The 16,214-nt window shown below is 42.4% G+C and overlaps 1 protein-coding gene across 1 annotated transcript in view; it reads left to right on the forward strand.

The window, feature by feature from the left end:
* The window catches only part of ATP8A2 (ATPase phospholipid transporting 8A2), a 290,456-nt gene that overhangs the window by 256,566 nt on the left and 17,676 nt on the right, over window positions 1-16,214 (forward strand). The window contains exons 33-34 of the mRNA XM_035542481.2: window positions 3,106-3,194; window positions 9,223-9,327. Of these exons, the coding sequence (XP_035398374.1) occupies window positions 3,106-3,194; window positions 9,223-9,327 (194 nt within the window). The remainder of the gene's footprint in view (window positions 1-3,105; window positions 3,195-9,222; window positions 9,328-16,214) is intronic.

Genomic DNA, 16,214 nt, shown 5'->3' on the forward strand with positions numbered 1-16,214 from the left:
GCTAGGCACTGATGTTTACACCAGCGGACAGGCTAAAAATGACTTTGTTGCGTATCATGGGGCCTGTGTAATGACAGAAGTGGTCAAATTTTGAATGTGTTTAAAAAACAAACTTCAGTGTGACCTTCCTTTAAAAAAAAAAAAAAAAGGTGGTGGTTCCTCTTTAGTAGCTCTGCTTTTCTTATGTGGAGGAGATAACTGATCGTTGAAGGATGTTGCTGTTTGGGGCTGGGCATGGATGGGCTGCGTTCCCTGAAGATGTGTTGCAGGGCGGTCGTCACTGCTGTCGTGAGCAGCTGAGCAGCTGCAGTGGAACACAAGAAGGGCTGTGAAGGTTTTGATGCGATATATAGGTGTCCTTACTATAGCTTCTGTTCATAGCCCCGTTGGAGAACATCCCAAAAATGCTGGCTATGGATGTGCCCACACAACGTTAGGGGGTTTCCTGGGGATCCTCTGTTGAGGAGCTCCTGTTGGGCAAGGGGATGGCGTAACCCTGCCAGAGGGGAGGCAGAACTCAGGTCTGTGCCTGCAACGCAAACCAGTTCACTGCCAGGCAGCTTAGCAGACATATAACTGCAGGAGGAAACGAAATGAGCAGGGAAGGAACCTTCCAGATGAGCTCAGGAATGGAGAAAAACTTAGAGCAGGTTGTGTGGAAAAAGGCTTGCCGGTAGCACCGTGAGTGGCTGCAGAGGGTGAGCTGAGATGAATGGTTTTACTGTTGTGGTGCAGTTTGCCGACAGGCTAACGCTGAAGTAAAATGCATAGCTGCAGGCAAAAAGTATTTGGCTGCTTCTTTAGTGCAGAGAGCTTAACGTGTGAAATAGCCAAGCTCGTAGCTATTGACTGAGTTGACAACATTATAATAAAAAAAAAAAAAAAGGCATTTAAACTTCTACTGAATGCATACTTGGATTGTTCTGCGCATTAAAAGTGCCTTGAGTTTCTTTCAGATAAAAGGAAAATGTGAAATATTTTTGCTTCTAGTACCAGAAAATGCATATAGGGTACGATGGGCCCTTTTTTAGCCTTCATTAGCACAACCAGTGGAAGGATGGTCAGTGGAAGTGCTGATGTGATTAAACTGCTAGCGTTTTCAGGGTCACAGCCAAGGAAAAGCAAAGCACGAGTATAAATCTCATCATATTTTGCCACTGTGTTATTACAGTTCAGTCCTTTGGCTAACAATGAAGTTAAGATTTCCCTCTAATTCCTGCCCATCCTTTTCTTTAAATAAGCATATATCAAAACTGACTGCGTGCTTCTGGCATTCTCATGTGAAAGTAGGCATGAGGGATCACAAATAACTGCGAGCTGATTCTCAGACTGGAATTTGTTTGCTTACTGTCCGTGTGGGTGGCAAAACGTCCATAAATGTTTTAGCACGGTCTAGTTTGCTCTTGGTTTCAGTACAAGATTTACCACTGATCTGTCAGTCCAGCAGCAGCGTGGAGGGTTGCACATTCAGAAGTGGAAAATGTTTTTGGAAGTACTCAGTACTTAGCGATCCAAGGGCAAGTTGCTGCTAGCTGAATATGACTGGACTGAGAGGTGGACAACTCGAAATAGGGAACAACACAGGGAGAAGATGCTGGGTGCTGCGGGTGACATCCTGGCAATGCAGCGTGATGGCTGTCCTCAGTTCTCAAGATCCGCTGTATGGTGGTGGGTCCTTCTCTTGATATCAACCCTCTTTGTCTTAACAAAGCGTGTAATTACTCATTTTGTCTTCACAGTATATTTCGAAGGCTTGGAGGCATTTTGTTCAGTTTCACATCCTGTAGTTCAGCCTTGTGTTTGTCTGTAAAATTCCCTGATGCTCCCACAGTGCGGGCTGCTCTTCTGTTGTGTGCTACAAGTGTGGCACAGCTAAACCAGCCACACCTGCATTTCACCTGTGCATCAGCTGCTTTGTCTCTGTGTCCATGGGTATGTGCCTTGTGTCCATGGGTATGTGCCTCCGGGCCTTTGGCTGCATCACACACAAACATTTTCGGTACACGTGTGCATTATATGTGGCATACAAGCAACTGAGAAGTCAAGATTTTGGGGAAGGGATATGGCAGTATCCACCGGCAAGACTGGGAATGCTGTTGACACCCTGCAGCTCATGTTTCAGTCGTGTGCTGCACGTGATTTGTTACAATAGAAAAATATTACTTCTGGTGTAGTAGAGAACCTAAATGATTCTTATGGGACGTGTGTGTGTATGCACACACTCATGCAAGAGGTGGTGAGGTTGTTTCCAGTCTTCTGTGTAACAAACCGGCTCTTACCATTAATTTGTCTTTAAAAGGTCCTGAAGAGACCTCTAGATAAATGACCTAAAATAGCATTTCTGTAAATAGTGCCGTGTTTCAGCTTTGTTCCGCAACTGTATCTGTATGCTGGGACTTGCAGGGTTTCTGGATGTGTTCCTTCTCAAATCCTACCAAGCTTTTTCTGCAAGCATTACAACAATGAAAGAAATGCAGATATAAACTTTGAGCTCTTTGTTTGTAAAAAGCCGTTTGCAGGGAGAAGAGTGAATCTTTCCCACCCTGGGTCTCGGCAGTAATTTGAGCAGGAAGTACTGTGTTTAAGTGCAATGTGACTGAAACATTTTAATGAGACATCCATTTTTTTTCCATGTCAGTTTGACGCTGCTCAGAGATCTGGAGCAGTGGGGTAAAAAGAGAGTAAGCAAAGGGCGGAAAAGGTAGTCAGAATTACAAGCTAAACACTTATGGTGCAATTCTCCACGAATGAAACTATGTCTGCCTGGATCCACAAGTTGATATCAGTGAAGGATATAGTCGAAACAGAACATGAAACATTACATAAATAACATAACATTAACATAACATAAATTCTAGGGAATATGGGATCATAAGGAATGATCCTAGTGAGAAATGCTGTTGTTGTTCCTCAGTCATAGGCCTAATTTCTATTAAGAGTTGATGAGACTTTCCCCTTCTCTCTTGCCCCCACAGATTGCAACATCATCCAGATCACGGATGCAGTACCTGTTTGAAGCCATCACTCCACCTTTTCCTTGAAAACAACCACTTAATGTGTGATGGCTTGAAAATGCTCACTTTTTTTTTTTTTTTTTTTTCATAGGCTGGAATGGTGCTGAGATGTGGATACTTCTGGTTTGGCTTGTTTCTTGTGCCCACTGCGTGCCTTGTTAAAGATGTGGCATGGACAGCGTAAGTCCCAAACCAGTCTTCTCCATGTTGTGGCAATTATTCTGCATGCACATGTTGTCCAGTTCATTCTGTGCCATTCTGTAAAGAACTGTGAAGCCTTCTAGTGAATACAAAATGGTGATACTCATTTGGAAGACTTCTGAGCAAAGTTAAGTGGGAGCCTTTTCTCACCTGCCAATTCAATGAGCAATGTGCGGGAATGAGTCCTGAATCTGAAGGAGGCAGCTTTCCTTTAGTAATTAAGATTTCTTTCTAGATTATATGCAGTCTACCCTGTAGGTAAAGACGAATTTAATTCAGACCTGAGATCTCTTATTCCGAAAGGGGAGCCAATAATTTGTTCAGTTAGACTAAGGTTAGGTGAGCAGAAAGAAAAAAAGAGGGGGAAAAAAAACGTGGTTCTCCACTCCATGCCTTGTAAGCTCCCAGTTTGTCAGATGCTTTTTCAGTTCACCTAACTGGGTCTTCCAAGATTCAGCTGTAAAGAGAGCAGTACTCACTGGACTCTACAGTCTTAGTGATTCCTTCCCTGCCTGGAGAGGAGGAACAAGACTTGTGAAATACAACCCTGTGTAATTCCCAAAGCCTCTCAAAACTTTGTAGTTTTAAACTATTGCAGAAATTACGCAATTTCAAGAATTTTTATTTAAAGGGAGGCAACTTATACCTTCTCTGCCATTGGAATTTGAAATGCACAAGTATCCTTTTCAGATAGAATTGTCGGTGTTTTGTTTAGATTGCTTTTTAAATGTCTTAAGCATTCATCCTTTCCCTTGGAAGGCTGTGTTACAACCAAGATTTTTTCTTTATGGAGATGGTTTTCTTTAGCCTAAAGAAATTATTTTCTTGGTTTCTGAGTGACTAGAAATTCCCATTGCATTAGAAGAGTGGCAAAGAAAGCATTGCCCTTGCTCTCTTAACCATGGGCAGTGCTATGCTTCATAACCTCGTACAAGGAGGACCCAGGCCATTCCAACTCAGTCAAAATCAGAGATCCCAGCTGCTGTGAAGAGGGAATATAGGCTAGCATGTCACTTGTCATGAAGGCCCGAAGTGAAAGCTTGACAATACGTAACACTTAGCTCCAGGAATGAACTGTCAATTAGCCAAGGAAGATCCCTTTTATAGGGAGAAATACAGCAAATACTGATAAAAACAGAATGTTTGCCAAACACAGGTACATTTCAAATGTCAGCATAAATGGGTAAGTCAGGTAATAGGCATACATCTGAAAATCTTTTTTTCTTCCTTTGGGGCTGATAGCACAGTTAAATTAAACTACTAGTAGGCAAATTACCCATCAGTAAATACTTCTTACATGCTTTCCCATTTTCTTCCTGAGGTTAATTTTCATGAGCTACAGAGCTAAAATTAAAACTAGATATCATAATGTAAAATTTCTGTAAAGGCCAAACTCTGATTTAATGGTCTAGCACACTAGGTTTTGTTTGTTTGTTTGTTTTTGTTGCATTCATTAAGCTTCTTCAATTGAAAATCATTTTAAAAACTCTAAAGCTGAGGCCAAAATGTTTGAATTTGGATACGTAAGTTAGCTGTGTCACTGAACTGCTTTGTAAAGCTCCAAAAAAATCTTAGAGTTCATTTAGCGTAACAGGTTCTGCTCCTGTGTCAGGCATGATTTAAAATTACATATTTAGAAGTCAGTGGGACTACTCCTGTGATTAAAGCCAGAAAGGAGCTGAACTGTTTGCAGCATCAGAGATCAAATATGTATTTAGGTGCCCAAGACTGTGCTTTAGTTTTTCAGATGTTTTTATGTTCAATGTCCTGAAATTGTCTTCAGTTCTTATCAGTTCTTGGCAAAAATGACTAAAGAATTGTAAAACAGGCCAGACCATGGCAGGCTCATCCTCAGCTATTACTCATTTAAAACTCTGTTACTGACTCAGCCTGTTCTTTAATATTTCTTAGAGAAGTATCAGCAACATAAGCCTCTCAATGGTTCAGAGCAAGAATGTACAAAGATTGTGAAGCTCTCAAGACAAACGTGTGTGATTGATATGCTGGATATTTTCCCAGCAGATTTTAAACAGGAGGCTCCTATCAACATTAAGTAAAAAATCTGTTCTCTAAGCAGGACTTCTTTTTTTAACCTATCACTGAAAAATTAACACCATTAGCATTTTAACTAGGATAAATGAAATGACACAGCTATCAGCACTGCCATATGGAAGGAGTAAAGGTCTGTTTCCTTTCCAAGAGGCTTGCCATTCAAAACTTGAGCTCAAGGCCTCTGGAAATCAGACAGCACATTTCCACAGCAGCGGTTACACCACATTGCTGTCTGTAATTCAGCAGAATCTGGTTTTGGCCATAAAATTCCATCAGCTCTGTCTTCTCATGGTCATGGGATTTGTCCCTTTCAGTTTCTTTTGGGCATGAAGCACGTGTTCACAGAAAGAGCATCCACATGACCCAAAAGGTACACACCTAATTTCAGTACAAAATACTGCCAGAAAAACACAGTACAGAGGTGTGTGGGGGGGTTTGTTTGTTTTGTTTTTTCATCTGGAAGAAGGCTAAAAGGGATAAGAGTGTGTGCAAATATTTGTTTCTAAACTGCTGTGCTGTATCCAGTGTCAAAATTTGTAATGCTGACAAACATGAGCTAGTTTTACATGTTCCCTTTGTTGCACAGGCTACAGTTGTCAACACACCTCTTACCTCCCATGTTCTCTGCAGCTCCAGGCTTTTTATTTAAATATGTGTGTGTACATATATATATATATCTTTTAAACTGAATCAAGGAACAGTGGAAAACTTTCTTAAAAATGGAAGGACACTTTTAATAATACTTGGTTGCAATACCCCATTGTTAATTTTGGTCCACTACCTGAAATTCAGTGGCTTTGTTTGGATTTGGTTTTTGCCTTATAAAAGTCCCAGTTGTGCTACCATCGAAATGTACAGAGCTTTATAAGGTGAGTGTTTCCTTGCAGTTGGCACATCACTTGAATACACTGGTGCTAGGAAGTCTTGAAATTTCTGACCCACAAAGCTATTAGGGAGTCATAAAAATGTAGAATTTATTCCAGCAAAATTAGGGAAGAGGGCAAGAATTCATTAATAAATGGCGTATTGACAGTTAGTGTTATAGTGAGAAATTTCCTGAGCCTTCCAATTCCAACCGAAGTCCTGATGTACCTCTTTTTTGCCTGTGGGGTAAGGCTGGGGAAAGAAGCATGTTGTACTTGCCATTTCCAGCAGTATAAATAAATGAGAAGGTACGGGAGCTCTTCCCATGCTTGCATTCCCTGAAACACAGGATACCTAAGGTAATGCTGATGATGAAGAGCTACAGCTGAGGTGACATCGTGCTTTGAGAAAAGCTTGTGAATATAACCACGCTTCTCCCAGGCAAGTTCTGGTCTCCAGAACCCCCTAAATAGCCTCCTAGGGCTGTGATGTGAAGCTATGTGCTTCCCTGGCTTGGAAGGAGAAGAGCCACCCAAAATGCAGAGATAACCCTTTACCTGTTCTTATGATCTTAATTTCACAGTGTGTGAGGGAAAGGTGAGCCTGTCTTTATGTGACACATCAAATTTCAGATGAACAGTAATGTTGAATACAAGAGCTCATAATTTATTGAGGGCTGATCACGTATCTAGGGCCTCTTGTAAAGTACAAGATAAAAGCTAAGACTTCTACCTCTATTTTTGTGTATCAAAAGTTAACAGTGTGCTGTCATGAAAAAATCATGAAGTATCCAGTCCTGTTGCCAGCAGTCCATGGAATATTTGCAATTGACTTTGATGGGAGCAAGCCCAAACTCTGAGGCAATTGTAATGCCTTATTTTAGTATTTGTTCTTGGAGAAACATGGATAGGTCAGCTCAGGCTCTTTTATAAATACTTAATTACTGATTCTTCCATGGATGTTCTTGCTCCAAGTGAAGGAGTGACTCAATGCATAACAACTACCTGAGTGCTTATCGTTGCTTTATGGATACCCAGCCATAGCAGAGTCTGTGTATTCCACCATTTCACATTGCTTATAAAATGCTTCAGTACACCTGACTTCAGGGCAACATTAATTTTTCCGTATTGTGAAATGGCTATGCAGTGTCTGCTTTTGCTGTGCTTTGTTGCTCAAGTTCCATTTGGTTAAATTTTGAATTTGCCGTTCACTCTAAGGGAAAAGAAAATCATCCCAAATTACGTTGTGTGGCAAGATAAACAAGAAACCTTGGGGGAGAGAGAGACTGAATAACTTGTAGGTTTCTGCGTTCTTGTCTGTGGGGAGAACAGGTTTTAAAGGGTTTTTTTAAGTTCCAAACATAGTCAGTCTTCAAGTTTACACTAGTAGATATGGCCTCTTTAAAAGGCAAAAGATGTGTTCAAGGTCAATGTTTTAATGTATTTACTCAAAGAGTGAGTGCGATAGTGAAGTCAGCTGTAAAGATTGTAAGAATGAAAAAATCACTAGTTTCCCATTGTCAAAGAGTGTAATCATTAGCCTAACTAGTTATAGTAACTCAAATCTAAATAATTTCTGTGCAACTATGGGTAATCACATTCTTGAGACATTGAGTTTAAAAATATACTTGCTACTCTGTTTTCTTCTGCCACAATTTGTAGGCGTTCCCTTGCAAATCGTACTCCTTTGGTGGTTTCGATTGGGTGCTCTTCTAAGTACATCCTTGATACCACTTTTACCTCCAGATTTTTCAATGTTTCATCTTTTGCTGGCATCTCTTTTTTTTTCCTCTTAAATTCAGATATGTTTTGAGAAGTGGTTTTCATTTTAGCTTGTCATTTTGAGACATTTGCGGCCTAATTCAGCACCACAAAGACCAAAGTACTTCACTATTAATATCAAGCCACTGTCATCTACAATAGACTCAGAAAAGATTTTGTGGTCTTTGTTCCTTACTCCCCGTGGAAGGAGTGATAAGAATCATGCTTCTTAAAAATAAATGCATCTTCGTTCTACTTTAATTACATATACACCAGTTATTACTTTCCTGCTAGAGGGAGGTAGACATTTGCGTTTTACATCATTGGTTAAGGGTTATAGAATCTGCATGCGGGATTTTTATAGAACTTAAAAAGAAATTTTTGCCACCTCTAGAGTGGAAGAATATAATTTTAGTGCCGAGAAGTGAAGCAAGGGATGTCTCAACCTGCTTGTTTCCATCTTGTTTTCAGGTTTATGGTGCAGTCACATGCAAATCAATATTATCTCATGGGATTATTGCCCTCCTTTAAGTGACACAAAGAGGAAGCTGTTCAAAAACTACCCACTGGAGAAAGATCCCCTCGTTTTGTATTAATACTTTGTAAATGTCAAGACAGAGGGGGACTGGGTTCTCCTTATACCAGTGTAATTTAGTAATAATAGTACTGGAGTAGGAGGTGAAACTGAAAAAAGAGTCCTAATCGCTACAAGGGGACATTGCTTTCCAAATTTTGGTTACATATGTTACACATACATTCCTCTTTGAATCCCCAGGCTGAGAAAATAGGTCACAGCCAGTCTTGTTGCTGTCATCTTGAAAGCTCGGTGCGGAGAGAAGTGCCTTTCCAAGTCGTCTGAGACTGATAAATGAAAATAAAGGGGCTTGAATGGCAATTATCATCTGAGACTCTTCTCGGGTTTTCAGAGCAGTGCAAAGCATAGCTCAAAAAACAGAGTGGAATCAAGCTTTACTGCCATGAATATTCAATGAATCCCTGATCTTTTGTCTGAGAGCCCAGGTCCTGAGCAGTCCCACAGTAGCGGTGTCAGCACTCCGTAGTCTGATAGCATTGCTAGTTGGTTATGTCTTGAGTGTTGTGTTGACGCAGACAAGCTCTGCTGAATTTGAAGTCATTCTGATTTCTACTTTCTTACATAATATTTCCTGTTGTGAACCTTGGCTGACTGTTCATATGCATCCTCTGCCTTATTTCCAAAATCCTATGAAGGGAGAGCCCTGCTCCTCTCATCTGAGAAGTAAAATTGGGCTTTTGTAACAACACAATGTTCATGTGGCTTTTTGTATGTTTTTCTTGTCTTTGTGGTACAGGGCAAAGCACACCTACCATAAAACATTGCTGGAGCAAGTTCAGGAGTTGGAGATGAAGACGAGAGAGCTGGGAAAAGCCATGCTTCGTGACAGTAATGGAAAGAGGTAGGGCAATTCTATGCTGATGTTTAAAAAAAATTACCATTCTCATCCTTTCCCCTTCCTGTTTCTCATTCATCATTCAAACACGATTCCAGACAGGGTAAGAAGGCTTCTGTCCTATATTATTCATTTGTTGTTCTGTTTCATAAATGATTGTTGCCCCCACCGAAGCCAGCCCTTCCAGTTTCATTTCTCCTGTGTTACTGCTGGGAGCCTGCATTTGGAAACTGCAGCTCAGTCTTTTGCCTGGTGACGTGTGGTGCTATTACCTGGCCACTTGGCTAGACTGGTTTTGTGAGGAGTTTCTTGCATATATTTTCCTTGCCATCAGAAAAAAAAATAAAAGCCAATCTGATAACCACATTAGGGGGAGGGAACTGTCGGTGACACAGGATATGAGGAGAGTCTGTACCTAAAAGGAAAACTTGCTAATCTGGTGTTTCCCTACACCTTCATTCATTCTCACCTCAAGGTTGGGATTGTGGGGTATTTTTTCTGCTTCTGCTTTTTTCCACTGCAGTTTACAGGCCCCTGCATTCAGGGTTCTCAGTTTCTCGTTGTGCCTCTTCCTTGTAGCCACACCATATGGACTTGAACATATTGCTATTATTGAATCCTTCATTGTAAGGGGAGAGTATGTGTTGTGTGGGAACTTTTGTCTCTTGTGAAAGAAGCTAAAGAAAATCACAGTGAGGCTTTTGCATCCAACAGTTTCATTTACCCTCGTAGAATGTGGTTCTGCATCAGCTAGTCGGAAAAGCTCCCCGAGTTCAAAAAGGTTTTAGAACTAACTCTTCTGTTCCCTAAACAATATGGCACCACATGACTTGCTAAGAAACTACATGATCATTAAACTGGATTTTAGCAAACCTTATAAACTAGCAAACTGAGTGGAATGGAGCTTTTAAAAGATTTTGTTCTTACAGGGCAGGGTCATCCTTTGAGCCTTTGATGTCTATTCTAAGGTAAACTAATTGCCATATTGTAGCTGCTGCTAAGATGAGTGGATAGTAGATTTTTCAACTGAACTTTTGAGTTAATAAGCCCTTTTTTTTTTTTTTTAGGGAAAATTATCAGGGAGTGAGTTTACCAAGATTATAGTAAACTGAAAAGTTTTTAAAAGATGCTTTTGTGAGCTTCAGTGTGTTTGTAAGATGGCCTTAGCGATCAGAGTACGCTTCTCACAAGCCAAGACTAAGTAAACACAGTGTTACTGATTAAAATCATTTCAAAATGCTTGGTATGTTCAGGTTTTATTTTGAGTTATTTTTCCTCTGTGACTTTTGGGTACTGCAAAACAGAGTATTTAAGTTGTGCTCACTTGCAGAAGTTGCAAACTGCATACCAAATCATTTAAAAAAGAAAAAGCAAACTTTGCAGTGCTCATCAACAAAGATGATGTCCTATGTGCCACAACTAAAAGCAACAAAGCTGCCTGAAATCCGCCATTTCATTAAAAGTGGGCCTTGCTTTTAGAGGCCTGAGTAGACACCTTGAAGCCAGTTGGAGCCGAAGCGCTTGCTACCAAGATCAGGTTAGCCTCCCAACCAGAATGCACAAAAAGTGCAGCTTTGTGTTGAGACCTGCTGATGGCTAGGCCAGTCAGATGCCAGGCAAGTGGGATCGGGTCCTGCTGAGGACTGGCTGTTCCCAGACACGTGGTCCTGATGGTAGGAGCTCCTTGGTGTTGTGGTTCCTATCCATGTCTAGGACGAAGTTGCATTTGTGTTTTCCTGCCGGTGTTAAGTGCCAGTTGCTGACAGCCACATGGGAAAGTGAGTCAGCTTTTTGCATGCTGAATCCATGGGTTGGAAGGCAGGTTGATGCACTGTTAGCAGTGACAGAGACAGCATTTAATCTGTTTATAAGCACGTGTACATGTCCCCTAGAACTTGATGGGTTTCTTCTCTGTTTACACACTGTCCTGACTTTTTGTAAGTTTAATGGCCATGTTGTAATTCATTCATACCCCGTATGTTTTCATAGCCTTTTATTTTATTGCATTCTCACTGCAAACTCTTTCATCTGCATTCCTCCTCCATATAGCTTCACTTCATTCTCGAAACGCTTGCATGGAGATGATGTAAGGAATCCCTTCTGGCCCTCCTTCCCCTTCTCCCTCCCCCCTTCTTTCCATGCATTTGTTTGTTCTCCTTCCTAATTGCTCCCAGATTTTCTGGGTGGTCCATCTGTGAACTAGATAATGGTAGAATGCTTCTGCCTGCTAGGAGCTGGTGTGCTGTGCTTGTGATGTGGCCTCCTGAGTGCTCTTCAGAGTCGCTCTGCCTTTTATCTCTTTTGTTTGTCTCCTGGCTCTTTCACACCTGCTTGAAATCCTGCCCTTGTCCAAAGGGACGGGTGAGGGTGGGAAAGAGGCAGAGAGGGACCTTACTGCACTTAGAGCATCTCTGGTTCATATTATTTTCTAAAAGCGTCCTTGAGGCCAGTAGAAATGAGGAGTGCCAAGATGCGTGCACTGCTCTCCCCTGCTGCCAGCAGACCCATTGCTCTCAGGATATTTCTGGCGGTGTGACATTATGCAGGAAGGGGGTGGTACCGGAGTCCCCTCATTTCTAATGGAAAGCGAAGAGCTGTATTAAAACTGCACAGGTCTGTCCGTCACCTCTAAGTGCCAGCGTTAGCTCTTGGCTGGAAGTGTTCCCGAAAACACAGCCATTAGGTGTTGGTTTGTTCAGGCAGCTGTGGGAGATAAGCTGGCTGTCGTCAGGGCCTGGTTTCCTGTCACACGTAGGGGACACTATTTTTGTGCAGTGTTTTTCACAAACAACAAAAAAAATCACACCCAATTACAGATAAGAGAGGGATTTAGGGAGCTAATTGCTTTTATCATTGCCTAGACCTTTGGAGAAAAATGAGGTGCAAGATGGGGATGGATTGTTCTGCTAAACAAAAAGTGATTCACGAACCCCGGAAGGCAGTGAGTGCATCGAGACATGCACAACAGGGTGCCAGCACTTGTAGTGGCTCAGCCGAATTGCTGTAAAGCAGGAGGGAGGACAGCACCTGGGTCCTCCCTGCAATTTGGGTAGGAGCCCTGGGAGATCTGCCTGTGCCACTTGGTACCCAAATATCCACATCCCACTTCAGAAGGTCTTCACCCTGGCAACTGTTCTTGCTAGAGACATTTTTCTAGGTTAATAAAAAAAACCTGACTGTTAGTGCCGGTTGTATCCTTCTGAATCTTGGGACCTTTGAGCAGTTTCTGAAAGTTTGTATTTGCTTTTATTGATCTCAAAAAGCAGGTGCACATTTTTGCCTTACCAATGGTAAGTGAGCAAGCAAATGGTAGATGAGGGATGGTTTTAGCAGGGGCGAGCATCGGTACCTTCAGTGCTATAGCTGGGTTCCAAATACCCTGCAAATAACACTAGTGTGATGCTTGAAGGGATGATATTAAGTGTATTGTTCTGAGATGTAGGGTCATGATCTCATTTTTTCTCTATATCACATCTGGACACCTAAGACCTTACTTTTATTTTTCATGGAAGCTGCAGTGATCACAAAATCAGACAATTCCAGGAGCAGGGGATTAAGCAGGGGAAAATCCCTTGAAAACCAGCAACTCCAGAAATTGTTTGAGAAGCAGAGGAAGGAGCATGCAGTGAGGGGTTAGCGAGGGACCCCGTGTCATGCTCACACGCCAGCTTGTGGAAGATGAGTACCCGCGCTGGTCCTCCCCAGCCTGGCACCCAGGAGTGCTGGGCTGGCATCCAGCCTGGCCGCAACGTGAGCGAGCCGTGGTGCGGGAGGGGAGAGGGCTGCCTGGCACTCTCATGTAACAAAGGGCAGGATTTAGCACCAAATTTACATGAATTCAGAGAGGTGAGAGGGGCAGCTCGTGTGCCAAAGCAAACAGGGACATGTGGAGACACCTGCCCAGCAGAGCTAATCATGTTAACATGCAAGATTTACACAAAGAAAACAAGCAGGTTTTCGACAGATTTGTGTTCAAAAGTAGCATTGAGTTCAGCTGCAGGGATTTTTTTGTGTGTGTCTTGAGGTATGTTTACAACAAAGTCTTGGCTCATAAAGGGCCAAATCTTCAAGTCTTCATTCACTTTTCACTCCATCTAACCTCTCATTGAAGTCAGCAGGAGTTCAGGTGGAGTAAAGCCTGATTAGTGACCAAAACAAACTTTATTTTGGAAACCCACATCACTTCAGCGCTCCGATGGCCCACGACTGGCGAGCAAACAAAGGTGTGCAGCACAGTCTTTGTGACAGTAGATTTCCTGTTGTGGAGGGTTTCTCTGCCTTGGGCTCCCTTTTGAAAGTAGCTTTTTGGTTGTTTTTCTGTTCCATTTTGTAATCATTTGGTGGCTGGGATTAGGAGAGTATTTGATATTGAAGAGCGATGCAGATTTCATCATTCACTTGCTTTACAAGGAGCTGAAGGGCCCGTCTGCAGTGTTGTGGGTAAGTGCTTGCATTGCCTAAGTATTGGGAGCAATTTCTTCAAATTATTTGGAAATTTTGGAAACCATGTGTATTATTTAACAGAGAACTGAACTAACTGGTAGGGCTGCAGCTGACAAGGAAACCCAGCATCATGCTTTTGCACAGCATTTTTCACAGGATGCCTTTTTACTTGTCTACTTCCAGAAGCACGCTGACGATAGCTAGCCACCTCTTTCCTTTATTTCCACTTTGTAAAACAAATGCTGGTTTTCAGTGTACCTAAAACTACAGTCCCCCCACAGTCTCTCCGCTGTTTGTCCCCTTTGGTGGAGATCCTCTTTCACTTACGTGCTTTTCACCAGAGCTGCCCGTTGCTTGAGTGAAACGCGCATGACTGGCTCTCACCCCGAGAGCAAGCTGTTGTAGTGATCTCAGCCCGGGTTTTATGTGGTGGGTGAGCGCAGACGCCTATCTCATTTCAATAGCGGTGTGACGGGGTGGGTAGTCGCTCACTCAGCTGGCACAGGCACTCGTGGAGAGCTGCCCACCCCATGGGTCCCTGGGGAGGAGGAGGAGGGATGCCCCGCACGGGCTTGGGGCTGCGCACGTCGCTGAGGGCAGTGGAGCCTCCAGCCTTGCCTGGGCAGGAGCAGAAACGCTAAGATTGTCTTATTTTTCCTCTTTTAACAAACCTGTGAATGAGCTTGAGGACCTGATCTCCTCATTGCTGAGGAAGAGGCAAGTGTTTTCATTCACATCAAGAGGAACGAGGCTTGGGCTCATTATATTTCAAAGCATTTTGTCTCTTTAGTGATGCATTCCAAATTACATCCACTCAAACAGGGAGACCGTGCCAGTAAGGCCTCTTCTCATCAGCAGGTACAACGAATCCTATTTAAAACAAACTCAGTCTTGCATTTTCAACTGGTTAAGCAGCACTGGATGTTTGGAGCCAAGTCCTTGCTTCGTGAGTGCGCTGACTTTGGTGTGTGGATATGCATGACCGTGATCTGAATCGGGCCCATCTCCAGTGCAGCTGAGCGTAAAACGAGGTTGAAGAGGCGAGAGGTATGTTTTGGTTTTGAGGTTTCAGAGGCTTTTTTATCAATTTTTCCAGATGGTCTTCACACCATTTCTGGAAAGGAAAGGCGAGATTTCTCCACAGCGTACACAACAAAGTGACTGGCATATTTACGATTTTTCCTTGCAGCTTTACTAGTAAAAAGATATTAGACTCCTTTTACTAGCAAAATGCACATAAAATGATATCAGTGCTTTTTTGTTAAATTCTTTGATTCCATATGGTAGACGTTCATGTGTGGTAGATGGAAAATGCTTAATTTCATTTTATTTTACACTTGTCCCTTCCCCTCTCCTGCCTGTCCCGTGGCAGTAAAGAATTGCCACATTACTGCCTCATTTTAATAAGTAATATTATTTATTACTAATAATATACTAATATTTATATTAGTATATTTAATAAAAATTCTGGCATTTTTAAGCCTTGTATGTTTGAGGCACTTACAAGTTACCAGGCCTGGTTCTGCTTTGAGTGGGGCAGGGGTGGCAGGGAGCACAGGGAGGAGATGTCAGAATCTGGTGGGGGGATGAAGGAGGGATTACCACGCTCCTGCTGGCACTGGGGACCCAAGTGCCCAGCTGCTAGCACGAACCAGTTGGAGCTGACGTGCCCCTTTTCCAGTGCAATTAATTACTTCACATCCTGATTATGCCTATCACATAACCTTGAGGGAGATCCAGTACACAAATAAGGTTAAAACCTGGTGACCTGGAGAAGGATTTAGGGCTGTGATCAAATCTGCAAGCGAAGTCAAAGTTGACGGAGGTACAGTATCAGCACAAAGGCCAAAATGAAGCTGTAAATTGAAAGGGAAGATTAGAAAAAAAAAGGAACATAACAAGACGAGATAAAACTGATTAAGGGGCCAGTCTGTCTGATGCCTAATCCTGAGTTACTGGGTTGGGCACCAGGGATCTCACCAGGGGAGAGAAGAAGAAATCTTCCCTCTAGGCTGCACAGCAGGAGAAGTGCTCCATAACAACTACTCCAGCGTAATGGCTTCAGCAGTCTTGCCCTGGCTCGTGCCCTGGCTGACACATCTCCGAGGAGAGGCAGGGCAGCAGCGTTCCTCCTCTGATGGTAGGCAGTTGTGGCAAAGATTAAAGTACTGAGTTACTTCTAGCAAGGACAAGAAGACAAAAAGTTGTACTAGATATTGAATACTTAGTGGACAATTTCAAAATACTTAAGCTTAAAGAAAAACGATTTGGTTGGTGTTTTGGTTTTTGTTTTTTCCAAATCAACCAAATGTCCTGGGCTTTGCTCTAAATTGTATCCAGACACTTTCAAACTCATCAGTCTTTGTTGTTGCTGCAAGCTGTTGTTCTCCTTTTCTTTAGGGAAAAAAAAAAAAAAACCGCTAGAGAAAAATGGTAGGAAAGAGTTTAGA

The sequence above is a fragment of the Cygnus atratus genome, chromosome 1, assembly GCF_013377495.2.
Source record: "Cygnus atratus isolate AKBS03 ecotype Queensland, Australia chromosome 1, CAtr_DNAZoo_HiC_assembly, whole genome shotgun sequence".
NCBI lineage: Eukaryota > Metazoa > Chordata > Aves > Anseriformes > Anatidae > Cygnus > Cygnus atratus.